Here is a 27923-nt window from a genome sequence, read left to right as displayed (position 1 = left end):
TGCGCCATTTTCCGAAACCCGTAGAGTTCTCATTTTTTGGGATCTATGGCTGAATGACTGCTTATTTTTTGCGTCTCGAGCTGACGTTTATAATGTTACCATTTTTGCGCAGATGCTACATTTTGATCGCCCGTCATTGCATTTTGCGTAAAACTTGCGGTGACCAAAAAACGTAATTTTGGCGTTTGGAATTTTTTTGCCACTACGCCGTTTACCAATCAGATTAATTGATTTTATATTTTGATAGATCGGGCATTTCTGAACGCGGCGATACCAAATGTGTGTATATTTATTTATTTTTTTTAACCCTTTAATTTTCAATGGGGGGAAAGGGAGGTGATTTGAACTTTTAGGGTTTTTTTGTTTTTTTTATTTTTTAAAACTTTTTTTTTATTTTACTAGTGCCCCTAGGGGGTTATAGCGATCAGCAATCCGATCGCTCTTATCTATCTGCTGATCATAGCTATACAGCTGTAAACAGCAGATAGTCACATCCTGTTTCACCCTGCTCCGGGCCGGGTGAAAACGAAAGTGAAACATCATAGCTGCAGGCGTCATCACATGACCCTGAGCTACGATGGCAACCACCGGAAGTCAAGTGATCACTCACGTGACTTCCGGTTGGGGCAGCGGTACATGAAAATCTTCACCGAGCGTATATACATCTCGCTGCCAGACTTTGACAGCGAGATGTAAGGGGTTAATGTTACGGGTGGAATGCAATTCCACTCGTAACATGCAGGAACACATATGATATGTGTGCCGATCGGCGCCGCCTGCCCGCGGCGGGACACTTTTCCACTGCTTTCCAGTCCTGCAGGAGTTAATGCTGTGGAGTAGTGTGAGGATCCTTGAGACTCAGGGGGCTAATTTCTATTCATCTGTCGTCTCCCTATTTAAGGTTTGAGTCTGTTTGTTGCTGCAGATGATATCTTCAACTTATGCTCCTGTGATTCCAGTCTTTGTGGTGATCCTATTCTTGGTGACCAGTAGTTTGCTGTTTGAGTGGTGTACAAGTTTCCCCATTATACAATTACTTCCTTCCTTATACCCTCCCATACACATGTTGTCTCTCTCCTTTGTGTGCAGTGTGTATGAGCTTTGTTTTTTTTCCTGTGTCTGTGGTATTTGTGGGGTTTGCATCTCCACTCCTGATGAGGGGGGAGAGAGCTTGTTAGATCAGGGTTTGGACTGGAGTTTGGGTTAAGCTGGCGGTCCAGACCTGGATACCATAAAGCCTACCTCTGGCATAAGGGACAGCACAAGGTCCCTAGTCTGAGGGCCAGTTTTAGGGTCCCTGCTCCAGCTACCCTGCCTCTGTGATACCCTGGGTTTAGGACTAACTACTCAGCTAAGTAACTGATCACTCAGAACAGGGAACCCCTGAAGAAACCAAGCACCTCCCAGTTTCAGATTGAATTGAGCTGTCGCTCAACAAACGAACAGCTTGGCACGACCCGGATTCCATAGGGAGCCAAAATTGTTACTCACAGCGTACAAGACAGCAGAGAGATTGTGACACAGTAACTGCAAGGAGAAAATGCAGTTACATTCTCCCAGGAGCGGCTCACTTCCAGTCACCAGCACAGTGGGAGAGGATGTAACAGTCACCACTCACTACATAGTGAGTGCACAGTAATCAACCCTCTTGTTCCTTGGCTGACAGCCTGTGAGTGAGTGTTACTGTTTCCCACACTTCATCAGTGACTGTATACGAGCGGCAGCAGGGAGAATGTAACTTCATTTTCTCCTTGCAGCTGGGAATGTGACTGTTCTCCTCGTTATAATGGTGACGCTTCACTGAGGAGGGTTACCTGTGGAAAAGTCTCTACTCCGTTCATCACCCCGCACATCCATTTCTCCTTTTTCCATTGTGTCTGCAGCGTTCTGCATATTTTCTCCCTGAATTTCAAAGCTGTAAAATATTGTAAAAGTCACAGACAGAAGGAAAAGTCATGTGGAAGGTTGTAGATGGACGCTTCTGCTACCAGAGCCGTGTGGCCCCTGAGACCAATCCATGCATGGCCTCTACGCCTCCTATATCGCCTGTGCTGCCCCAGAGTCAGTTCAGCAGGGATAGAAGCAGACGTGGCAGGATCCACTTAGTGTGGTACATTATGACATTGGGATTTCCTTCATTGTTTTGTCTTCACAATTTCGACGCCCTAATGCTTATTTTTCCGTCATTTGAGAATTGGTTTAGTCAACAATGTTGTATTTTTGAAAGTCTTTTTGAGGAAAATTCGTTTTATTAAATTGTTTTTCTTTAAGGGGACAAACAGAGGCGCACATAGAAATCATGGGACCCCATAGCGGAAGTTCTAATTGGTACCCCCCCCAAAAAAAAACAAAATTTAATTAATATTCAACTGGGTCATATAAGATCCTCTCCCAACTTTACAGCCCTTACAAAGCAATTTTCCTCCTAATGAAGCCCATTCATTCCCCTGTCACTGCCCCATAATGTATAATACAAGCACTGTATGATACCTCCACAGAACCCTCCACACCAGGGCTGAGGAGTCGGTAACAAAAACGGGAAGTTTCCCTCCGCTCTCTATACAGACACATCTGCAGGTTTTTCCCTCTGCTCTCTATACAGACACATCTGCAGGTTTTTCTCACTATCCAACATCAAATCAGAATAAAGTGAAGAAATAAATCCGGCATCCAAAATATTTTCAAAAACGTTTTTTATTTGTTAAATCCAGTGAATAAAGACCACAATGTGAGTCAATCAGTGACGTTTCGGTCCTTCCTTGGACCTTTCTCAAACTCAAACTATAAAGATACATAAGAAAAATACAAAGTGAATATTCTCTGAAAGGTGCATGAATATTAGAGCAAACATCATACATATTACTTGTGGAAAGATCCATAGAAAAGATTTATCTATAGAACAGAAAATGGGCACAATTGGATCATGGCCACGTCCCCAGCGGCTGCAATATCCCATAATATTCACTTTGTATTTTTCTTATGTATCTTTATAGTGTGAGTTTGATAAAGGTCCAAGGAAGGACCGAAACGTCACTGATTGACTCACATTGTGGTCTTTATTCACTGGATTTATAAACCCCAGATATGCCCCCATCCATCCTTCAAGCAACCTCCCCCCCTGCGAGCCCCCCCTCAACGTGCAGTCTCCCCCCTGCGAGCCCCCCCCTCAACGTGCAGTCTCCCCCCCTGCGAGCCCCCCCTCAACGTGCAGTCTCCCCCCCTCAACGTGCAGTCTCCCCCCCCCTGCGAGCCCCCCCCTCAACGTGCAGTCTCCCCCCCTGCGAGCCCCCCCCTCAACGTGCAGTCTCCCCCCCCCTGCGAGCCCCCCCCTCAACGTGCAGTCTCCCCCCCTGCGAGCCCCCCCTCAACGTGCAGTCTACCGCCCCAGCGAGCCCCCCTCCCCAACGTGCATCGCCCAGTGTAAGCCCCCCCCCAACGTGCATCGCCCAGTGTAAGCCCCCCCCCCAATATGCAGCATCGCCCCCTGCCCTGTGTAGCCCCCCATATCCCCCTTCCTTATGGAAGCCTCCACAGCCCTGTGCTGCAGCTTCAGCCCCTTCCCTGTGATATATACACGAGCTGCAGCCCCCAGTAGTGACAGGAGACAACTTTTATTTCTGCCCCCAAAATCCAGTGTGACCTCAGCTCTAGTGATGGGTAGTTCGTGAGTGAGTAGTTCAAAAATGAACTAATCTTCAGAGTGAACTAGTTCATCTAGTCACCATCCTGACAGAGATTAGTTCATTATGAACTAAACAGCAGTGTGAGGAGACAGAGAGTGATCCTCTACAGCTCCAGGAGGCTCCTGCTCTCACACTTGAAGGTAGTAAAACACTAGCACACATCAAATACAAATATAATAGTAATAATAATATTAATAAAAACTGAATTGCACAGTAGACAGACACAGCTCATATGTGTGTATGAGAGAGTTTTTTCTGTGTGTGGTTTATGCCCCTCACCTGTCTGTGTGATAGGATCAGCCTCCTGTAGAGGATCAGCCTCCTGTAGAGGATCAGCCTCCTGTAGAGGATCAGCCTCCTGTAGTCTAGAAGATCAGTCTTGCTAAAAACTTTACCACTGGCTCCTGTTCTGTTCTCAAAATGGTGAATGCTGAACTGCTCCTCAGCTCCCTCATCCACATTTATTATGAGTCAGTACTCTACACTACCACATGGGGTGCTGCTGGGCTCAGTGAGATGCATCAGATTGAACTAGACTGTCCTGATTCATTCTCAGTAGAACATTTAGTTCAGCAGCTCATCTAGTTCATCTAGTTCACAGGTCACATGATGCATTTCCTGTCAGCTCATAGGACAGGGTGGAGAGAAATACTGAACTAAACAGCAGTGTGAGGAGACAGAGAGTGATTCCTCTACAGCTCCAGGAGGCTCCTGCTCTCCACACTGGCTCTTTATAGCTCCTGATGCTGGAAAAGAAGGGAGTAACATTATACCACACATCAAATACAAATATAATAGTAATAATAATATTAATAAATACTGAAATTGCACAGTAGACAGACACAGCTCATATGTGTGTATGAGAGAGAGTTTTTCTGTGTGTGGGTTCATGCCCCCTCACCCGTCTGTGTGATAGGATCAGCCTCCTGTAGAGGATCAGCCTCCTGTAGAGGATCAGCCTCCTGTAGCCTAGATCAGTCCTTGCTAAAATCTTTACCATTGGCTCCTGTTCTGTTCTCAAAATGGTGGCTGCTGAACTGCTTCTCAGCTCCCTCATACACATTCATTATGGGTCAGTACTCTACACTACCACAGGGGGCACTGCTGGGCTCCCTCATACACATTCATTATGGGTCAGTACTCTACACTACCACAGGGCTCCCTCATACACATTCATTATGGGTCAGTACTCTACACTATCACAGGGGGCGCTGCTGGGCTCCTCATACACATTCATTATGGGTCAGTACTCTACACTACCACAGGGGGCGCTGCTGGGCTCCCTCATACACATTCATTATGGGTCAGTACTCTACACTACCACAGGGGGCGCTGCTGGGCTCCCTCATACACATTCATTATGAGTCAGTACTCTACACTATCACAGGGGGCGCTGCTGGGCTCCTCATACACATTCATTATGGGTCAGTACTCTACACTATCACAGGGGGCGCTGCTGGGCTCCTCATACACATTCATTATGAGTCAGTACTCTACACTATCACAGGGGGCGCTGCTGGGCTCCTCATACACATTCATTATGGGTCAGTACTCTACACTATCACAGGGGGCGCTGCTGGGCTCCTCATACACATTCATTATGGGTCAGTACTCTACACTCTACACAGGGGGCGCTGCTGGGCTCAGTGAGATGCATCAGACTGAACTAGGCTGTCCTGATTCATTCTCAATAGAACATTTAGTTCAGCAGCTCATATAGTTCATTTAGTTCACAGGTCACATGATGCATTTCCTGTCAGCTCCTCAGGATAGAGTGGAGAGAAATACTGAACTAGATGAACTAAATGAGCTAATCTTTTGAACTAATCTTTTCAGTGAACTAGTTCATGGTGAACTAATCACCAAAATGAACTAGATTTCCCATCACTACTCAGCTCTATAACTAATGAGGAAAAGCTGAATCTTCCCCACCTCAGGGTCAGGATCCGTCCGCTCTGCACAGGAGCCCGAGCTCTGCTGCTTCCGGTCACAGATCTGCCCAGCACGACGAAGCCCCGCCCCTTCCGGTGACGTCATTCCCTCAAAAAATCAACTCCATTCTAGACGTCACCCTCTAGCCACTGGGATGGTAGATGCTAGAATGTACGGGATCCTTTCCGGTATGATGTCACTTCTGCCACGTGTTAGGGGCGTGGTCTGATTTCACAAGGCGTGAGGCGATGGGAGCGTCTATAGTGGAGTTGATTTTTGAGGTAATGACATCACCGGAAAGGGCGGGGCCTCCTCGTGGTGGGCACTGGCAGATCTGTGAGCGGGAAGCAGCAGTGCCCAGGCCTTGTGCAGACAGAGCGGACGGATCCTGACCCTGAGGTGGGGACTGTAGGATGGATGGATGGATGGGGGCACATCTGGGGTGGGGACGGATGGATGGATGGGAGCACATCTGGGGTGGGGACTGTAGGAAGGATGGATGGGGGCACATCTGGGGTGGGGACTGTAGGATGGATGGTGGCACATCTGGGGTGGGGACGGATGGATGGGGGCAAATCTGGGGTGGGGACTGATGGATGGATGGGGGCACATCTGGGGTGGGGACTGGATGGATGGTGGCACATCTGGGGTGGGGACGGATGGATGGGGGCACATCTGGGGTGGGGACTGGATGGATGGATGGTGGCACATCTGGGGTGGGGACGGATGGATGGGGGCACATCTGGGGTGGGGGACTGATGGATGGATGGGGGCACATCTGGGGTGGGGACTGGATGGATGGATGGTGGCACATCTGGGGTGGGGACGGATGGATGGGGGCACATCTGGGGTGGGGACTGGATGGATGGATGGTGGCACATCTGGGGTGGGGACGGATGGATGGGGGCACATCTGGGGTGGGGACTGATGGATGGATGGGGGCACATCTGGGGTGGGGACTGGATGGATGGATGGGGGCACATCTGGGGTGGGGACTGGATGGATGGATGGTGGCACATCTGGGGTGGGGACGGATGGATGGGGGCACATCTGGGGTGGGGACTGGATGGATGGTGGCACATCTGGGGTGGGGACGGATGGATGGGGGCACATCTGGGGTGGGGACTGATGGATGGATGGGGCACATCTGGGGTGGGGACTGATGGATGGATGGGGCACATCTGGGGTGGGGACTGATGGATGGATGGGGGCACATCTGGGGGTGGGGACTGATGGATGGATGGGGCACATCTGGGGTGGGGACTGATGGATGGATGGGGCACATCTGGGGTGGGGACTGATGGATGGATGGGGCACATCTGGGGTGGGGACTGATGGATGGATGGGGGCACATCTGGGGTGGGGACTGATGGATGGATGGGGGCACATCTGGGGTGGGGACTGATGGATGGATGGGGGCACATCTGGGGTGGGGACTGATGGATGGATGGGGGCACATCTGGGGTGGGGACTGATGGATGGATGGGGGCACATCTGGGGTGGGGACTGATGGATGGATGGGGGCACATCTGGGGTGGGGACTGATGGATGGATGGGGGCACATCTGGGGTGGGGACTGATGGATGGATGGGGGCACATCTGGGGTGGGGACTGATGGATGGATGGGGGCACATCTGGGGTGGATGGGGGCACATCTGGGGTGGGGACTGATGGATGGATGGGGGCACATCTGGGGTGGGGACTGATGGATGGATGGGGGCACATCTGGGGTGGGGACTGATGGATGGATGGGGGCACATCTGGGGTGGGGACTGGATGGATGGGGGCACATCTGGGGTGGGGACGGATGGATGGATGGGGGCACATCTGGGGTGGGGACGGATGGATGGATGGGGGCACATCTGGGGTGGGGACGGATGGATGGATGGGGGCGCATCTGGGGTGGGGACTGGATGGATGGATGGGGGCGCATCTGGGGTGGGGACTGGATGGATGGATGGGGGCGCATCTGGGGTGGGGACTGGATGGATGGATGGGGGCGCATCTGGGGTGGGGACTGGATGGATGGATGGGGGCGCATCTGGGGTGGGGACTGGATGGATGGATGGGGGCGCATCTGGGGTGGGGACTGGATGGATGGATGGGGGCGCATCTGGGGTGGGGACTGGATGGATGGATGGGGGCGCATCTGGGGTGGGGACTGGATGGATGGATGGGGGCGCATCTGGGGTGGGGACTGGATGGATGGATGGGGGCGCATCTGGGGTGGGGACTGGATGGATGGATGGGGGCGCATCTGGGGTGGGGACTGGATGGATGGATGGGGGCGCATCTGGGGTGGGGACTGGATGGATGGATGGGGGCGCATCTGGGGTGGGGACTGGATGGATGGATGGGGGCGCATCTGGGGTGGGGACTGGATGGATGGATGGGGGCGCATCTGGGGTGGGGACTGGATGGATGGATGGGGGCGCATCTGGGGTGGGGACTGGATGGATGGATGGATGGGGGCGCATCTGGGGTGGGGACTGGATGGATGGATGGATGGGGGCGCATCTGGGGTGGGGACTGGATGGATGGATGGGGGCGCATCTGGGGTGGGGACTGGATGGATGGATGGGGGCGCATCTGGGGTGGGGACGGATGGATGGATGGGGGCGCATCTGGGGTGGGGACGGATGGATGGATGGGGGCACATCTGGGGTGGGGACTGATGGATGGGGGCACATCTGGGGTTTATAAATCCAGAGAATAAAGACCACAATGTGCGCCAATCAGTGACGTTTCGGTCCTTTCTTGGACCTTTATCAAACTCACACTATAAAGATACATGAGAAAAATACAAAGTGAATATTCTCTGAAAGGTGCATGAATATTAGAGCAAACATCATACATATTACTTGTGGGAAGATCCATAGAAAAGATTTATCTATAGAACAGAAAATGGGCACAATTGGAACATGGCCTCGTCCCCAGCGGCTGCAATATCCCATAATACTCACTTTGTATTTTTCTTATGTATCTTTAGGCTATGTTCACACAATGCGTTTTTTACCTGCGTTTTTTACCTGCGTTTTTGGTGCGTTTTTGCTGCAGCAATTTCTTGAGAAATTCTTGTAACCTTTCTGCAGACATTCCCCAGCAAAACCTATGGGGAAAAAAAATTAGCTGTGCGCACACTGCGTTTTTTTCTTAAGAAAATTCTTTCAGTAGATTTTCTTAAGAAAAAGAATGAGCAGTCACTTCTTTTCTGCAGCTCACTGCGTTATTTCACTCCATTGACTGTAATGTAATCATGAAATAGCGCAGGTATAACGCAGGTAGCAAGTGATGTGCGCTATTCCTGCGTTATACCTGCGTTATTCCCGCGTTATTTCGCGTTTTCAGGACATTGTGTACTTCTCTGCACTGCGTTTTGCAGGGAAGTGATGTCACTAGGACAGGAAGAGGAAGGAGAAGAGAGAGAAAAAGTGTGTGCTCTGCTGTATTTTTACCTTCCAGCCGGGTAAACACACACAGCAGCGGCCCGGTATTCTCAGGCTGGGGAGAGCGAGGGACAGGGTTAATGCCCCCTCCCCCTCCCGCAGCCGAGCATATCAGCCGCAGCTGCCCCGGGACTGTCGCATCCATTATGCGACAATCCCGGCGTGTTACCGGCTCCTCCAGATGCTGTGGCAATCCAGATAATATGGAGTTAACGGCAACTAATAGCTGCCGCTAAGTCCAAGATTAGTGATGGCAGCGTCTATGACACGCTGTCACTAATCTGAAAGTAAAGAAACACACACCGAAAAATCCTTTATTTTGAATAAAAGACAAAAAGCCCCTCTTTCTCCACTGTATTAACCCCTCCCAGACACAGCTCTGACGTAATCCACAGCGATGTCCCCCGGCGCTTCCAGCCCTGCTCCAGCCGCGTGTGACAGTTCTCCACGGGTCAGTGAGCGACTGCTGAATGCAGCTCCTGAGCGAGGCTGTGGGGAACTACAGGACATTTCTCACGGCCGCTGATGTGAACACATTACTGGCCGCGAGAAGTGCAGTGTGTGGGGGGGAAACATCATAAATAAAACTGGAATATCCATCCCTCCCTCTATCCATCCCTCCCTCTATCCATCCCTCCCTCCCTCTATCCATCCCTCCCTCTATCCATCCCTCCCTCCCTCTATCCATCCCTCCCTCCCTCTATCCATCCCTCCCTCCCTCTATCCATCCCTCCCTCCCTCTATCCATCCCTCCCTCCCTCTATCCATCCCTCCCTCCCTCTATCCATCCCTCCCTCTATCCATCCCTCCCTCCCTCTATCCATCCCTCCCTCCCTCTATCCATCCCTCCCTCCCTCTATCCATCCCTCCCTCTATCCATCCATCCCTCCCTCTATCCCTCCATCCCTCTATCCATCCCTCCCTCTATCCCTCCCTCCCTCTATCCATCCCTCCATCCCTCTATCCCTCCCTCCCTCTATCCCTCCCTCCCTCTATCCATCCCTCCCTCCCTCCCTATATCCATCCCTCCCTCTATCCATCCCTCCCTCTATCCATCCCTCCCTCTATCCATCCCTCCCTCTATCCATCCCTCTATCCCTCCCTCCCTCTATCCCTCCCTCCCTCTATCCATCCCTCCCTCCCTCCATCCCTCCATCCATCCCTCCCTCCCTCCCTCTATCCATCCCTCCCTCCCTCTATCCATCCCTCCCTCCCTCCCTCTATCCCTCCCTCCCTCCCTCCCTCTATCCATCCCTCCCTCCCTCCCTCTATCCCTCCCTCCCTCCCTCCCTCTATCCCTCCCTCCCTCCCTCCCTCTATCCCTCCCTCTATCCCTCCCTCCCTCTATCCCTCCCTCTATCCCTCCCTCCATCTATCCCTCCCTCTATCCCTCCCTCCATCTATCCCTCCCTCCCTCCATCTATCCCTCCCTCCCTCCATCTATCCCTCCCTCCCTCCATCTATCCCTCCCTCCCTCCATCTATCCCTCCCTCCCTCCATCTATCCCTCCCTCCCTCCATCTATCCCTCCCTCCCTCCATCTATCCCTCCCTCCCTCCATCTATCCCTCCCTCCCTCCATCTATCCCTCCCTCCCTCCATCTATCCCTCCCTCCCTCTCTCTATCCCTCCCTCTCTCTATCCCTCCCTCTCTCTATCCCTCCCTCCCTCTCTCTATCCCTCCCTCCCTCTCTCTATCCCTCCCTCCCTCTCTCTATCCCTCCCTCCCTCTCTCTATCCCTCCCTCCCTCTCTCTATCCCTCCCTCCCTCTCTCTATCCCTCCCTCCCTCTATCTATCCATTTATTCCCCTAAATATCTATCTATCATATATCTATCTCTGGGTCATTCCGTGTCAAGTGGACCAGTGGTCCCCACTCGACGTTCTCCGATTTTGCTGAAAATTTATAAGAATGTACATGTATGTTTGAAAAGAGGTTCTGTAAATTTTTAGGGCCAGATCTCAAATATATTGGGCACTGTTGACCTTTCACTGGAGGCCCCCCCAAGCCTGCGGCTTCAGCTAAGAGGATTTTGCAAACTTTGGCACATAGCCATTAGAGTTCTATACTGGCTATGATGCTGAAGTTTGGCATACTAGCTCAACTTTTGCTGCTAAACGCGATAAAATTATTACCGGCTATGACAAAACAATATTTCGGCCGCAATTTTGTGTCAAAGTAGCTTGCAAAACGCGTCGCATAAAATTTATGCCAAACTTTGCCCATATATAACTCAAGACCAAAAACCAATAGGAACTGGTGCTTTACCCTGTACAACAAACATCTTCATGACTTTGCATTGCTGCAATATCACAGTCAAAGCATATGTATTTGTGGAAATATTCACACCCACATATGATGAAAAACTTAAAAAAACGAATTTTACCAATTTTTAGGTCAAATTTCCCAAAAAGGGTACCCCTAAAATATATTAATTCTGTTATCATTTGAAAGAGCACATTTTTCTCTACAAGGATCATTGGGGTTTTTTTTTTGGAGTCTCTCCATTTAAGAAAAGAAAAATGCCACTGAACATGGTGTTATTTATTAATACGCAATGAATGCTAACTGCACTATTCAAACCCTTGCGTTGGTCCATGGTGGTTATACCACAACCAATTCCCTAAGAATTGGTATTATAATCCTATTAAGAATTGTAATAATGCTGTCTTTCGAGAATTGGCAGCCCCATCGCCTAGGAGCCATGGCCGATAGCCGTGCAAGGCAAGTCGCGGGTGGTCTCTTTATCGCAGGTTCCAAAGCCTGAGGGTGGGGGTCTTTGCCTAGGATCCCAAGCCTAATATTGGGTATCTTTTGTTGGTTCCCAAGCCATAATGTTCAGTCTAAGTAAGTGGTCTGGAATTGTTGCTGAATTTGCAACATAATCGGTTCAGAGAAGCTGTATTGTCGGCCCATTGCTGCTGCAGCTGGTGCTGGAATTATTGCAATGATCGACTGCTCGGGAATCCAGCATGTATCATTTCTCACAGGCCAGTGAAAGAAGCTAGCTTCTCCATGAGGATGCAGAAAATGTATTAATGCATCATGGTCGTCGACTGAAATTTCAGAAATATTTCCAATCCACCAGTTCCTATCGTAAATGCAGGCAATGTATTGCCCTGGCTGGAGGTTTGCAATTGGCACAAAAGGCATTTCTGATCTGACAGATCCATCTACATGGGCAATGAAAGATGAAGGGTCATTTGACACCCTTGAAATGCGAATCTTTTTGTCATCAATTGGCACAAACTGGTGATTTTCTCTTGTTCCAGCAATTGTATGTCCATCTTTGAACCTTTCCTCTTGAACTACCCGTGTTTTGTCAATTTTTTCTTTTGGAACAAAAAAAACTTGATTCCATGCAGTTGCTCGTTGCAAAAGTTGAATAAATCCACCGGGGTCAGTATTTGGTTTTCAGTTGGGCATTGAAGACTGGCACGAGCTGCCAACCTCTTTGCTGTCCCTCCAATCCCATCACAGGGTGACTTTCCATGACTGGTACCAAAAAAATTCCATTCAGCGCTGATATTGAAATCAGCATTGTGGTGGCACAAATTGAGAAAATTTTTGTACTGGGCTGCAGATCCATCACTGAAGTAGTGGATATGATGAATCCCATTGATGAGAGTCTTGAGATACTCCACAATTATTGTTAATGGATTAGGGGATAATGAAAAAACCACGGTATTGGCTGCGCTACTATTAAAGTTCATAAAGATGATGGTATTGTTCCAAAAAACTTTTTTTATTGCAAGATTATAAGCCACAACGCGTTTCGGGGTTAAATGTTCCCCCTTCCTCAGGTAGCAACAATCATATGAAGTGGTATGCCTTATATATACATGAATATGTAGGTCCCCACACCCCTTGATTAATTCAACATATGGATCATAATGATCAATCAGCAGGGTTTTCAGGGACCTCGCCTCACAAAAATCAATTGTACATATTCTCATTTAACAGCGATGTTCAAGAAACCACAAATATATTTTGTCTCAAGTATATTGTGATACCCTCATCAAAAAAAAAAAAAAATCTTTTGAAATATATTTAAAAATTAATAAACATGAATAAAAGACTCATCAAGAAAATTACTTTAAAAACAAGAAAATATGAAATTTAGATTTTGAGATTTAAAATTCACAAATATAGCGTGAAAATGGATTAAATTAAATATAAAAAAAAAAAAAAATTTAAAAAAAAAAAATAATAAACTAACGGTTCTAATACAGGGCTAAAATATTAATTGGTAAAAGTGAGAGTGATAGCGATCCATTTTATGGATTTTTAGAGCTAACTAAACAGGTCATAATCCATAATTTATAGTGTTTGACATATGAAAAATACATTTGCTGAAAAGTAACTGCCTATATAGTAATTAAACCATATTTTAACTTCAATTTTATTTTATTTATGGTGCTAGTAAAAATTATGCTCTATTTAATCTGCTCAGTCATTATATTGAGGCCTTCTGGATTCAAAGTGGCTAATTTAAATATCAAGAAGGATTCGCGTTCCACCAACCTCCAATACCTAGCTGTAACATCAGCCATAACCTGCTCAATAATCACCATTTTGACATTCTCTGTCTTTATCATGTTCCAATAAAAAATGCCTGGAGAGACTGTGGGTTACTATACCATGGCGAATATTGTATCTATGACCATTTAATCTATTGTGTACCATTTGCGTTGTGCGGCCTACATATTGTAGGCCGCACGGACATTCTAATAGATAAATGACATAGGAGCTGGTGCAACAGAGATGTTGCTTTATTAAGAATTCCTCTCCTGTTATATTTGATTTGAAGGATTGTACGCCATGTGTTAATGTTCTGCAGCATAAACATCGGATTTGTCCACAATGGAAATTCCCGACTGGTTTGTTAATATCTAATCCATTTTGAGGCAACTGAGTTTTTTTTAAAATTGTTGTTTTGCTAGGTGCGATTAAATTTTTGAGGTTTTTACTTCTCCTAAAAATAACCTGAGGTTTATCGGGTAAACAACCCGAAAGGATCCTGTCCCCTTTTAAAATATGCCAGTGTCTCCCTACAAGCTCCTTTACTTTACCATACGAATCACTAAGGCTATGTCCGCACGTTGCGTCGGTGTACCTGCAGTTTATTCTGCACGTTTTCCTTCCCTTGGTTTTTGACCAAATGGCTTTTGACCATTTTTTAGCGCTAAAAACGCATGCGTTTTTACCGCGTTTTTAGTGCGTTTTTAGCGCTTTTTACCTGCGTTTTCACCTGCGTTTCTGCAGATGCGTTTTTGAGATCAAGACACTGAGAAATAAAGTTGAATTAGTCAAAAAGAATGAAAAAAGAGAAAAAAAGTATAAAATAAACTTTTAATAAAATTATATGGTAAATTATCAATTTTAATGTAATAATAGTGGTTATGCACATTTTAACAGAAAAATAGCTAAAGTTTATTATTTTTTTACATTTAAATTTTCGGTTATTGTGTGTGTGTAAAGGAACATTAGAACCCATTACTTTTTGGCCAGAAAAGCATGCGTTTTTGGAGCCAAAAACGCAGTAGAAAAGCAGGTAAAAAGCATGAAAAACGCAGGAATTGTGATTTTGGTTGCTTTTTGCCATTTCTCATTGACTCCAATGTTAAGGAAACGCTGCAGAAATGGCAAAAACAACTGACATGCTGCTTCTTTTTCAGCATGGTTTTTGACCACAAATATGCAAATTAAACGCTGCAGAAAAAAAAGCAAAGTGCAGACAGGATTTCTGCTTTTCCCATAGACTTTGCTGGAAAACAAAAACGCATGCCTTTTTGCCCAAAAACGCTGCTGCCAAAAACGCTGCAGAAACGCGGTAAAAAACGCAACGTGTGAACATAGCCTAAAGGTAGTCACTAAACAGCTTTCGAAGGTGGTTTCATTTCCCTGTGCTCCTATATTTGTCTTTTTCCCTTCAATAATATCCAAACATTTATCTTGATCCAATAGGAGGCTTCTTTTGTAAGCATCAGTCAATATTTTTTTCGGATAGCCTTTACTATTGAAGCGACTTTGCAATATTCTAGCTTCAGCTTTGAAAGAAGCAATATTGGTACAGTTCTTCCTGATGCGCCAATATTGCCCATACGGTATATTTTTTATCCATGTAGGGAGATGACTGCTTGAAAAATCAAGATAACTATTGAAATCCACCCTTTTAAAAAAGGTGGATGTTTCAATAGTGTCCTCCTCATTGAATTTGATATTAAGATCCAGGAACTGGATAGATTTCCGGGACATTGTGGCCGTAAATCTTAGCCCCCATTCATTCAGATTCAGTGACTTTACGAAATTTTGAGCACTTTCCTCAGAACCTGACCAGACAAAGAACAGGTCATCTACGAATCTACGATAAAATACCATGTTCTCCAGCGCTAGGGGGGACTGTGCAATATGAAGGGACTCGAAGCACCCCATATACAGATTTGCAAAACTGGGGGCAAATCTCGTCCCCATTGCACAGCCCTTCAATTGTCGGTAGGTCCTTTCCTCAAAAGTAAAGACATTGTGATGTAAAAAAAACTCAATGGATTGCAAAATAAATTCCCTTTGGGAGGTTGGAAGTGAGTCATCCATTGCCAGATAGGATTCCATACTTTTCAACCCCAACTGATGATCAATGTTTGAATATAACGCAGCTACATCCAATGTAATAAAAAGACCATTCGGAATGGCAGGTAGTTTTCTCAGTAGCCTAATCAGGTGTGAGGAGTCTCTTAAATGTGAATCTAGTTTGCCGACATATTTTTGCAAAAAAAGGTCAACATAATGTGACAAATTAGCCGTAATAGAATTGATTCCAGAAATGATTGGTCTTCCCGGCGGGTTGGTAAGGCTTTTGTGGATTTTCGGGAGAAAATAATAAAAAGGTACTGAATAATGCTTAATGTCCAGATACTGTCTCTCCCTTTTATTCAGTATCATGTCCTCACCCGCCTTTTTAATCATAGTTTTATACACAATGAAGTACTTAGGGGATGGGTCTTCTATTAGGGTCTCATAATATTCCAGATCTCCTAGTTGTTTCAAACCCTCCTCCACATACCATTCCCTATTCATCAAAACCACCCCTCCCCCTTTATCCGCACTTCTTATTATCAATCCATGATTATTTTTGAGAGAATATATTGCACGCCTCTCTTCCCTTGTTAGATTATCATTTTTAAATTTACACCGGAATTCTCTGATATCCTTAAGCAGAAGTTGGTGAAAAGTTTCAATATTATTTCCCCTGTGGTGGTGGGGATAAAAATTCTTGTTGCCTTTCACTTGTACATGTACGAAACCATCAGGGGCTTCCCCATCAGTATCAACCCTTTTCCCACTTGTCTGTTTTGATAATATTAGAAAATGTCTTCTAAAGGCTACTTTACACACTGCGATATCGGTCCCGATATCGCTAGTGTGGGTACCCGCCCCCATCTGTTGCGCGACACGGGCATATCGCTGCCCGTGCCGCACAACATCGCCCAGAGCCGTCACACATACTTACCTGTCCGGCGACGTCGCTGTGACGGGCGAACCGCCTCCTTTCTAAGGGGGCAGTCCATGCGGCGTCACAGCGACGTCACTGAAACGTCGCCCAATCGCAGCGGAGGGGCGGAGATGAGCGGGACGTAACATCCCGCCCACCTCCTTCCTTCCGCATAGCGGCCGGGAGGCAGGTAGGGAGAGTTTCCTCGCTCCTGCGGCGTCACACGCAGCGATGTGTGCTGCCGCAGGAACGAGGAACAACCTCGTTACTGCTGAAGTAACGATAATTGGGAATGGACCCCCGTGTCGCCGATTAGCGATTTTTCACTGTTTTGCAACGATGCAAAATCGCTAATCGATGTCACACGCAACGGCATCGCTAATGCGGCCGGATGTGCGTCACGAATTCCGTGACCCCAACGACTCCGCATTAGCGATGTCGTAGCGTGTAAAGCCCGCTTTAGCGTGATTTTGCGCACAAAATCATTGATGTCTAAGAAGAGACGGAAGGTATCAACATTACTAGAGGGGCAAAAGGAAAGACCCCTTTTGAGCAATCGAATTTCACCTCGTTCTAACTGGTGACTAGAAAGATTGAAAATTCCAATGTCCTTGTACTCTATGTTCTCTAGACCGCTGTCCTTTTTAGTGGAGTTGGGTTTATCCCTGTTCTTGTTTCCTCCTCCCCCTCTACATCCTCTTCTCTTATTTTTCTTTTTATTCGAGCTTTTGAGGGTAACAGGTGAAAAAACTCAGTAATTTTTTTCTCCATAGCTCCCCAAGGAGGTATGGGTGAGGTTGAAACCTGTTCAGTTGCTCCTACACCCATACTATTGGGACAGGGTTCGTCAAGTTTAGAATTTATATTATCCCGTACAGTCCGCAGACCCCCCAAGTCTGAGGAGGGGGGTTCACTAGCAATAATTTCTGAAACCTCTGGATTTTTTTGAAATTCTTGAATCTTTTTGATTTTTTTGGATTTTTTGCATTTTTTGGGGCTCATATATCACTGACTCCTGAGTTTCATGTAGAGTAATAATGGAGGAGTTTAATATATCCATGATTTCAGGGTCAGTTACAGCCTCATCTCTTACTGGTATTGCTAAAGGCACTTTTCACAATTACTGTTAAGAAAGTGTGGACTGCAACAAGGGTGTCAAATGACCCTTCATCTTTCATTGCAAATTCAGCAACAAATTCCAGACCACTTACTTAGACTGAACATTATGGCTTGGGAACCAACAAAAGATACCCAATATTAGGCTTGGGATCCTAGGCAAAGACACCCACCCTCAGGCTTTGGAACCTGCGATAAAGAGACCACCCGCGACTTGCCTTGCACGGCTATCGGCCATAGCTCCTAGGCGATGGGGCTGCCAATTCTCAAAAGACAGCATTATTACAATTCTTAATAGGATTATAATACCAATTCTTAGGGAATTGGTTGTGGTATAACCACCATGGACCAACGCAAGGGTTTGAATAGTGCAGTTAGCATTCATTGCATATTAATAAATAACACCATGTTCAGTGGCATTTTTCTTTTCTTAAATGGAGAGACTCCAAAAAAAACCCCAATGATCCTTGTAGAGAAAAATGTGCTCTTTCAAATGATAACAGAATTTAATATATTTTAGGGGTACCCTTTTTGGGAAATTTGACCTAAAAATAGGTAAAATTCGTTTTTTTTTTAATTTTTCATCATATGTGGGTGTGAATATTTCCACAAATACATATGCTTTGACCGTGATATTGCAGCAATGCAAAGTCATGAAGATGTTTGTTGTACAGGGTAAAGCACCAGTTCCTATTGGTTTTTGGTCTTGAGTTATATATGGGCAAAGTTTGGCATAAATTTTATGCGAGGCGTTTTGCAAGCTACTTTGACACAAAATTGCGGCCGAAATATTGTTTTGTCATAGCCGGTAATAATTTTATCGCGTTTAGCAGCAAAAGTTGAGCTAGTATGCCAAATTTCAGCATCATAGCCAGTATAGAACTCTAATGGCTATGTGCCAAAGTTTGCAAAATCCTCTTAGCTGAAGCCGCAGGCTTGGGGGGGGGCCTCCAGTGAAAGGTCAACAGTGCCCAATATATTTGAGATCTGGCCCTAAAAATTTACAGAACCTCTTTTCAAACATACATGTACATCCTTATACATTTTCAGCAAAATTGGAAAACGTCGAGTGGGGACGATTTTTAAAACTGGTCCACTTGACACGGAATGACCCCTCTGTATTATCTATTTTTTTTTATTATTTTCAATGTGCTTTCTTGCTGTAAAGGCATTAAAAACCGCAAGGACCAACATGAAAGAAAACGCATGAAAAACGCACTAAAAACGCACCTGCGTTATTGGTGCGTTTTTTAACGCAGGTGCGCTAATCCTTCACTCAAGAAATTTAAGAAAAATCATTTTTCTAGTGTGAACATAGCCTTATAGTGTGAGTTTGATAAAGGTCCAAGGAAGCACCGAAATGTCACTGATTGACGCACATTGTGGTCTTTATTCACTGGATTTAAAAAATAAAAAACGTTCTTCAAAATATTTTGGATATTTTCAGTGCCAGATTTATTTCTTCACTATATTCTGATTTGATTTCGGATAGTGAGAAAAACCTGAAGATGTGTCTTTATAGAGAGCGGAGGGAAAAACCGGCAGATGTGTCTTTATAGAGAGCGGAGGGAAAAACCGGCAGATGTGTCTTTATAGAGAGCGGAGGGAAAAACCGGCAGATGTGTCTGTATAGAGAGCGGAGGGAAAACCTGCAGATGTGTCTGTATAGAGAGCGGAGGGAAAACCTGCAGATGTGTCTGTATAGAGAGTGGATGGAAACTTCTCATTTTTCTTACCGACTCCTCAGCCCTGGTGTGTAGGAAGTGACTGTGGAGGTATCATACAGTGCTTGTATTATACATTATGGGGCAGTGAAAGGGGAATCTTTGGGCTTGAAGAGAAAAATTACTGTGTAAGGGGCTGTAAAGTTGTGAGAGGTTCTTATATGACCTAATTGAATACCAATTCAAGTTCTATACCAATTAGAATTTCTGCTATGGGGTCCCATGATTTCTATGTGCGCCTCTGTTCACCCCTTTAAAGAAAAACAATTGAATAAAACTAATTTTCCTCAAAAAGACTTTAAAAAATACAACATTGTTGACTAAACCAATTCTCAAATGACAGAAAAATAAGCATTAGGGCGTCCAAATTGTGAAGATAAAACAATGAAGGAAATCCCAATGTCATAATGTACCACACTAAGTGGATCCTGCCACGTCTGCTTCTATCCCTGCTGAACTGCCTCTGGGGCCGCACGGGCGATATAGGAGGCGTAGAGGCCATGCATGGATTGGTCTCAGGGGCCACACACGGCTCTGGTAGCAGAAGCGTCCATCTAGAACCTTCCACATGACTTTTCCTTCTGTTCCTGACTTTTACATTATTTATTTTACAGCTTTGAAATTCAGGGAAAAGATATGCAGAATGCTGCAGACACAATGGAAAAAGGAGAAATGGATGTGCGGAGTGATGAACGGAGTAGAGACCTTTCCACAGGTAACCCTCCTCAGGGAAGAGTCACCATTAAATAAGAGAACAGTCACATTCCCAGCTGCAAGGAGAAAATGAAGTTACATTCTCCCTGCTGCCGCTCGTATACAGTCACTGATGCAGTGCGGGAAACAGTAACACTAACCGCTCACAGGCTGTCAGCCAAGGAACAAGAGGGTTGATTACTGGGCACTCACTATCTAGTGAGTGGTGACTGTTACAGCCTCTCGCACTGTGCTGGTGACTGGAAGTGAGCAGCTGCTGGGAGAATGTAACTGCATTTTCTCCTTGCAGTTACTGTGTCACAATCTCTCCACTGTCTTAGGGTATGTTCACACATCAGGTTTTTGCTGTGCGGCACAATCCGGCGCTTTGCGGGAAAGCCGCATCAGTTTTGTTTTTTTTGCCGCCGGGTACGGGTTTTTCCTCATAGACTTTTATTAGCACCGGATTGTGCTGCATGTACTTGCATTTGATCTGGTTTCTGCTGGATGCGGCAAAAATCGTTACTCCGGCGGCCGCACAGGACGCAGAGAGGAACGTTTTTTCCTAGCAGCAAAAAACTGCATAGCGCCGGGTGCAGCGCTGTGCGGCATGGTGCATAATGAAAATCTATGCACGCCGGAAGCGGTGGCATGTGTCAAACGCCGGAAGCATGTACCGTATCCAGTTTTTACTTCTGAGTATGCCCAGAAGTGATAAAAATTCTTTGCTTGTCAGAAAAGCAATCACTCATTCTCACTGATCACCGTCGTGGCACTGCACGGCTGTCACACTGCTCCGGCGGCTTCTCCTGATTTGAAAATTCCGTCCGCCCATTATTCAATCTCGTATTCACTGCTTCCCCCGCCCACCGGCGCCTATGAATGGTTGCAGTCAGACACCCCCCACGCTGAGTGACAGTTGTCTCACTGCAACCAATCACAGCCGCTGGTGGGCGGGTCTATATTTTGCAGTAAAAAAATAAATAATTAAAAGAAACCGGCGTGTGCCCCTCCCCCCTCAATTATGATACCAGCCAAGATAAAGCCACACGGCTGAAGGCTTGTATTCTCAGGATGGGGAGCTCCACGTTATGGGGAGCCCCCCAGCCTAGAAATATCAGCCAGCAGCCGCCCGGAATTGCCACATCCATTAAATGCAACCGGACTCTACCCGGCTCATCCCGAATTTCCCTGTGCGGTGGCAATCGGTAATAAGGGGTTAATCATGGCAGGCGTCTGAGACACCCCCAATGATTAACCTGTAAGTGAAAGTAAATAAACACATACACCCAAAAAAATACTTTATTTGGAATGAAAGACAAAAAAACACCCTCTTTCACCATTTTATTAAAATCCCCAAATACTCCTGCAGGTTCGACGTAATCCACAGAGGTCCCGCGACGCATCTAGCTCTGCTACATGAAGCTGGCAGGAGTGGCAGTAGAACACCGCCGCTCTCTATCAGCTCCACGCAGCAACTGAAGTGAATTGCGCTGTTAGCGGTGACGTCACTGAGGTAGTGCCGGGGTGTGTGCGGTGATGATGCATGTGGTAGTGCCTGCGTGTGCGGTGATAATGCGTGCGGTAGTGCAGGGGTGTATGGTGATGATGCGTGCGGTAGTGCAGGGGTGTGCGGTGATTATGCGTGCGGTAGTGCCTGCGTGGTGATGATGCGTGCGGTGATGATGCGTACAGTGATGATGCATGCGGTAGTGCCTGCGTGTGCGGTGATGATGCATGCGGTAGTGCCTGCGTGTGCGGTAGTGCCTGCGTGTACGGTGATGATGCGTGCGGTAGTACCCGTGTTTGTGCGGTGATGATGGGGTCTCTCTCTCTGAGCATTAAAAAATAAACTGATCCGTTCTTTTACTGGATCCGTCGCATTCGTTTTTACACAATCTGAGTCGGATCCGTTGCATCAGGCACAAACTGGATTGTGCCTGAGTGGAAAAAAGTGACGTGTGAACATAGCCTAAGGCCGGCTTTGCACGTTACGACATCGCATGCCGATGCTGCGATGTCGAGTGCGATAGTCCCCGCCCCCGTCGTACGTGCGATATCTTGTGTTTGCTGGCGTAGCGAACATTGTCGTTACGCCAGCTTCACACGCACTAACCTGTCCTGCGACGTTGATCTGGCCGGCGACCCGCCTCCTTCCTAAGGGCGGGCCGTGCGGCGTCACGGCAGGCGGCCAATAGCAACGGAGGGGCGGAGATGAGCAGGATGTAAACATCCCACCCACCTCCCTCCTTCTCATAGCAGCCGGGACGCAGGTAAGGTGATGTTTCTCGCTCCTGCGGCTTTACACACAGCGATGTGTGCTGCCGCAGGAACGAAGAACAACATCGTACCTGTCGCTGCACCGGCATTATGGAAATGGAGACTACACAGATTATACGATAACGACGCTTTTGCGCTCGTTCATCGTATCAAAAAGGTTTTACACACTACGACATCGCAAGTGACACCGGATGTGCGTCACTTTCGATTTGACCCCACCGACATCGCACCTGCGATGTCGTAGTGTGCAAAACCGGCCTAAGGGGTACTTTACACGTTGCGACATCGCTAGCATCGGCTAGCGATGTCGAGCGCGATAGTACCTGCTCCCGTCGCACATGCGATATGTGTTGATTGCTGCCGTAGCGAACATTATCGCTACGGCAGCGTCACACGCACATACCTTGTCTGCGACGTCGCAGTGACCGCCGAACAATCCCTCCTTCAAGGGGGAGGTACGTTCGGCGTCACTGCGACGTCACTAAGAGGCCAGCCAATAGAAGTGGAGGGGCGGTGATGAGCGGGACGTAACATCCCGCCCACCTTCTTCCTTCCGCATTGAGGGTGGACGCAGGTAAGGAGATGTTTGTCGTTCCAGCGATGTGTGGTGCTACTGGAACGACAAACAACAACGTATCTGCAGCAGGAGTGACCTTATGAAAATGAACGACGTGACACAGAAACGATTTTTGACTGTTTTGTGCTCGTTCATCGTCGCTCCTGGGTTTTACGCATTGCGATGTTGCTACCGGCGCCGGATGTGCGTCAGAACAACCTTGACCCCGACGATATATCGGTGGCGATGTCGCAACGTGTAAAGCACCCCTCAGACGCAGTGAGTGACCATTTTGCCTCCCTATGGAATCAGGGCCGTGCCAAGCTGTTCGTTTGTTGAGCGACAGCTCAATTCAATCTGAAACTGAGAGGTGCTTGGTTTCTTCAGGGGTTCCCTGTTCTGAGTGATCAGTTACTTAGCTGAGTAGTCAGTCCCAAACCCAGGGTATCATGGAGGTGCAAAGGTAGCTGGAGCAGGGAAACCAAAAATGGCCCGCAGACTAGGGTCTGTGTGCTGTTCCTTATCCCAGAGGTAGGCTTGATTGTATCCAGGTCTGGAGCGCCAGCTTAACCCTAACTCCTGTCCAAACCCTGATCTAACACCTGGAGTGGAGATGCAAACCCCACAAATACCACAGACACAGGAAAAAAACAAAACTCATACACACTGCACACAAAAAGGAGACACTGTACGTGTATTGGAGGGAATAAAGTAAGGAAGGAAGTAAATGTACAACGGGGAAACTTCCACACCACTCAAACAGCAGTATACTGGTCACCAAGAATAGGATCGCCACAAAGACCAAAATCACAGGAGCATAAGCTGGAGGTATCATCTGCAGCAACAAACAGACTCTCAAACCTTAAATAGGGAGAAGACAGGTGAATAGAAATTAGCCTTCTGAGTCTCAAGGAGCGCCACACCACTCCACAGGAATTAACTCAGGACTGGAAAGCAGTGGAAAGGACTCAGCTGAGGCTGAGTCACTAAGATCAGGTTGCCTGTGAACAGAGTCCGACGCCGCAGCGGCACCCCGCTAATGTGGGCCTGAACACCACATGACACGGGGCCTTTATCTGTGCTCTGATCTATAGCTGCCAGACCTTGGACCTCCTCTGACCATTCATTTTCCCTGATCCGCTATCCTCCTTATATTCTGACCCCAGACCTGACCACACGTTTGTCTTTCCCCTTAGTTCACGGCATGATCTCTTTGTATCTGACCCCAGAACATTTGATAACCCTGCCTCACGGTTTGTCCATGCAGTGACTAGTGTCACACACTGTTTGAATAAGCCAGATAGATATTTAAATGCTAGGTACTCAGATTACCACTATATCTGCAGGTAAATAGTGTTTTTGTAGCTGCCAGGTTTTCTTTAACCTCTTCTCGATATGTAACGTATTATTAGATCCTATTACATCTTGTGGGCTAAGAAGCTGAGTCTCCATTATTGCCAGCAGATGATGCCTGAGTTATTCAGTGGAGGTAAGCTTCACCCACTACTGTTAACTTTCAATCTTTGACAGCAGCATTTGCAGCTCGCAGCCTATGGGGTACAACACTCCACATATCCAACGACCCCAGCAACATTTATCATTGGGTGCATATGGGTCGCCATAATAGCTGGGGGTCTGCTAAAGACCCCTTGCCCTGTATAGGAGTACGCCTGTGATCACACCTAGATGCATTCCTTCAGTGGTGTAGATTTGAAAATGAGAATTTGTGGGGTGTGATTCCACTGTTTAGGCACATTAAGGGCTTTACAAACGTGACATGGCATCCTCTATTTCAGCCAATTTTGTTCTCCAAAAGTCAAATGGTGCTCCTTCCCTTCTGAGTCCTGCCGTGGACCCAAGCAGTAGTTTTCCACCACATATGGGATATTGGTATACATATGAGAAATTGCACAACAGAATTCTATGATCCATTTTCTTATCTTACCCTTGGGAAAATGAAAATTTGTGTTTACAGCAACACTTTTGTGGGAAAAATTAAAATCTGTATTTTTTTTCCTTCCACACTGCTTTAATTTCTGTGACGCATTACTGCTGTAGGAATATTACAAAAAAGGGATAAATACATAGCTAATGTGAAAAATGAGTAAAAAAGATAAGCATTGAATTGTTGTTTAGAGATATTTGCAAAGAGAGTTTCTTAGTTTATGTATTGGCCAATCCATGTGAGCCCGATACCTCGACAAGGTGATCTCATTTATATTGGGAACCTAATATTAAATGCCTCTGTGATTAAAAATCTGCATGTCTTGGCAGATAGGTTCCTGGTTAAATAAGGTGGTGGACATACCCTGGCTATAGGGCAGAGTGCTTGGTCAGGTGCTTGTCAAGGTTATCGGGCTCACATGGATTGGTCAATACATAAGCTAAGAATCTCACTTTAAAAATCTCTCTAAAGCAGTAATGCAATGCCTATGTAGTTTTACTCATTTTTCTCATTACTATGTATTAATCCCTTTTTTCTAATATTTCTATAGCAGTAATGCAATGCCAAAGTATCTTTATATTATTGAGTGCAACCGGATATGCTTTTGTAGATATGTTTTATTGAATGTCGTTTTGAGCACTTTGAAGGCTGCAGTTTTTAAAATGTCATTTTGGGTATTTTTGTCACATAGGCCTTTTAAAGTAGAACACTATACACTTTGGCATTTATATGGATTTATGTGTGTCTATGTGTATGTTTGAGGTTATATTAAAAGCTTATAACTTTAATTTTATTTATGACAGATGACGGTACCAGGAGTTCAACACAGAAAGCTAAGGGAAGTGAAAGTCACAAAGGAGAGAAGCCATATTCATGTTCAGAATGTGAGATATCTTTTGCTTGGAAATCAGATCTTGTTAAACATGTGAGAATTCATACAGGAGAGAAGCCATATTCATGTTCAGAATGTGAGAGATGTTTTGCTTGGAAATCAGCTCTTGTTAAACATGTGAGAATTCACACAGGAGAGAAGCCATATTCATGTGCAGAATGTGGGAAATGGTTTTCCCATCAATCAAATCTCATTACACATGAGAGAAGTCACACAGGAGTGAAGCTATATTCATGTTCAGAATGTGAGACATGTTGTGCTTCCAAATCAAATCTCATTACACATGAGAGAATTCACACAGGAGTGAAGCCATATTCATGTTCAGAATGTGAGATATCTTTTGCTTGGAAATCAGATCTTGTTAAACATGTGAGAATTCATACAGGAGAGAAGCCATATTCATGTTCAGAATGTGAGAAATGTTTTGCTCAGAAATCAGATCTTGTTAAACATGAAAGAATTCACACAGGAGAGAAGCCATATTCATGTTCAGAATGTGGGAAATGTTTTTTTCAGCAATCACATCTCATTACACATGAGAGAAGTCACACAGGAGAGAAGCCACATTCATGTTCAGAATGTGAGAAATGTTTTGCTCAGAAATCAAATCTTATTAGACATGAGAAAATTCACACAGGAGAGAATTCATGTTCAGAATGTGGGAAATGTTTTGCTCAGAAATCAAATCTTATTAGACATGAGAAAATTCACACAGGAGTGAAGCCATAGTCATGAATAGAATGTCTGTTTTAGTAAATATTAATAGTAAACGTCTGTTAATAAAGTTCATTTTTCGTCATTACGGTTGTGTACTTTATATGATGGATCATTTACAAACTATTCATCTTTTTACACTGTTTTGGATTTTTTTAATTTTTGATGGAGAGAATTTTTTTTGTTTTTTGTTATAGCCAAGTTGTACGCTTCATTCATCCATTTGTGTATTGCTTGAATGAGAGAAGAATTAATTTTGTTAAATCTACACTCCATTTTGTCTTTGTAGAGTCTGTACTGTGTCTCCCCTGGTGTAATGCAGCAGAGACCTCTGTTTACTTTAGATAAGGACTTGTATAGTTTCAGTTTCTTTGTTAAAAGTGAAGTTCAGGAATGGGAAACTAAAAAGTTTATATAGTCTTATATAAATGAGTGACGATGATATAATCTTTTATTTGTTTGAGACAAAGGGAGAGCTACTCCTGGTACTTTATTGTCTCAGAGGGCATCTCCTATACATACATACACACATGATCTTTATAATTTAATTAGGACCACACACACAATCTTATATGTCCCATGCTGAATGGCGACAACATAATCTAGTGCCTGAACAGCGACCCAATATTCCTGAGAACCGCTGATCCAACCACCTGGTCTTCCTCAGACAGGCAACTCTAGCTGTATCAAAAGGTAAGAAGCTTATTCTTACAATATTCGAATTTGATACTTGGACAATTTTGCAAATTTTCCCACCTGCAAAGAATGGAGAGGGCTGTAATTTATCTTGTATGTAACTTCAACTGTGAGAATAAAAAGCAATCTATATTAAGTGAAAGCTGCACACCAAATTCAGAGAAATATGAACAAGCATAACTCCTTTATGATACATAAGGAATAAAAAAATACAACTAGCCATATGAAAAATGGAAAAATTCTTTTTTTCAAATAATCCTCAGCAGTTATGCAATATCACAAAAAAATTTCCATTTTTCATATAGATTGTGTATTTATTGGCTAGCACCCTGTTCACATTTACAATGGTGTTCCAGCAGTCATTTTGATTATGTAGAATAAAAAAAACATACAGAAAATTACATTGCATGATTTTTAAATAATTAATTTACATTTTATTGCGTGAAATAAGTATTTGATACAATGGAAATACAGAACTTCGCATTTGGTACAAAAACCTTTGTTTGCAGTTACAGAGGTTAGACGTTTCCCACAATTTTGGACCCAGTTTGCACACACTGCAGCAGGGAGTTTGGTTCACTCCTCCATACAGATCTTCTCCAGATCTTTCAGGTTTCTGGACTGTCACTGAGTTTCAGTTCCTTCCAAAGATTTTCTATTAGGCTCAGGTCCTTAGTCTCCCTGTCTGTGTGTTTCGGGTCATCGTCATGCTGTAAGACCTAGCCACAACCCATCTTCAATGCTCTAACACTAAT

At 45.7% G+C, this 27923-nt stretch overlaps 2 protein-coding genes across 4 annotated transcripts in view; one reads left to right on the top strand and one right to left on the bottom strand.

Annotated features, from left to right (window-relative positions):
• Positions 1 to 27923, bottom strand: part of LOC142277329 (uncharacterized) — a 149174-nt gene that overhangs the window by 61667 nt on the left and 59584 nt on the right. The gene's annotated exons all lie outside the window — the stretch shown is intronic.
• On the top strand, positions 5925 to 26549 carry LOC142277326 (uncharacterized). 2 transcript variants are annotated; one of them, XM_075332638.1, is made up of 3 exons: positions 5925 to 6014; positions 20007 to 20107; positions 25670 to 26549. In XM_075332638.1, the coding sequence occupies exons 2-3, from the start codon at positions 20029 to 20031 to the stop codon at positions 26485 to 26487; spliced, it is 897 nt and encodes a 298-aa protein (XP_075188753.1). In that variant the 5' UTR covers positions 5925 to 6014; positions 20007 to 20028; the 3' UTR covers positions 26488 to 26549. The 2 variants fall into 2 exon arrangements, with proteins under 2 accessions (XP_075188753.1, XP_075188754.1); XM_075332639.1 differs by lacking the exons at positions 5925 to 6014; positions 20007 to 20107 and adding an exon at positions 24376 to 24410.

Source organism: Anomaloglossus baeobatrachus, unplaced genomic scaffold, assembly GCF_048569485.1.
Source record: "Anomaloglossus baeobatrachus isolate aAnoBae1 unplaced genomic scaffold, aAnoBae1.hap1 Scaffold_41, whole genome shotgun sequence".
Lineage (NCBI taxonomy): Eukaryota > Metazoa > Chordata > Amphibia > Anura > Aromobatidae > Anomaloglossus > Anomaloglossus baeobatrachus.
Note: the sequence above shows the minus strand (reverse complement) of the source record. Positions and strands in the feature narration are given on the sequence as shown.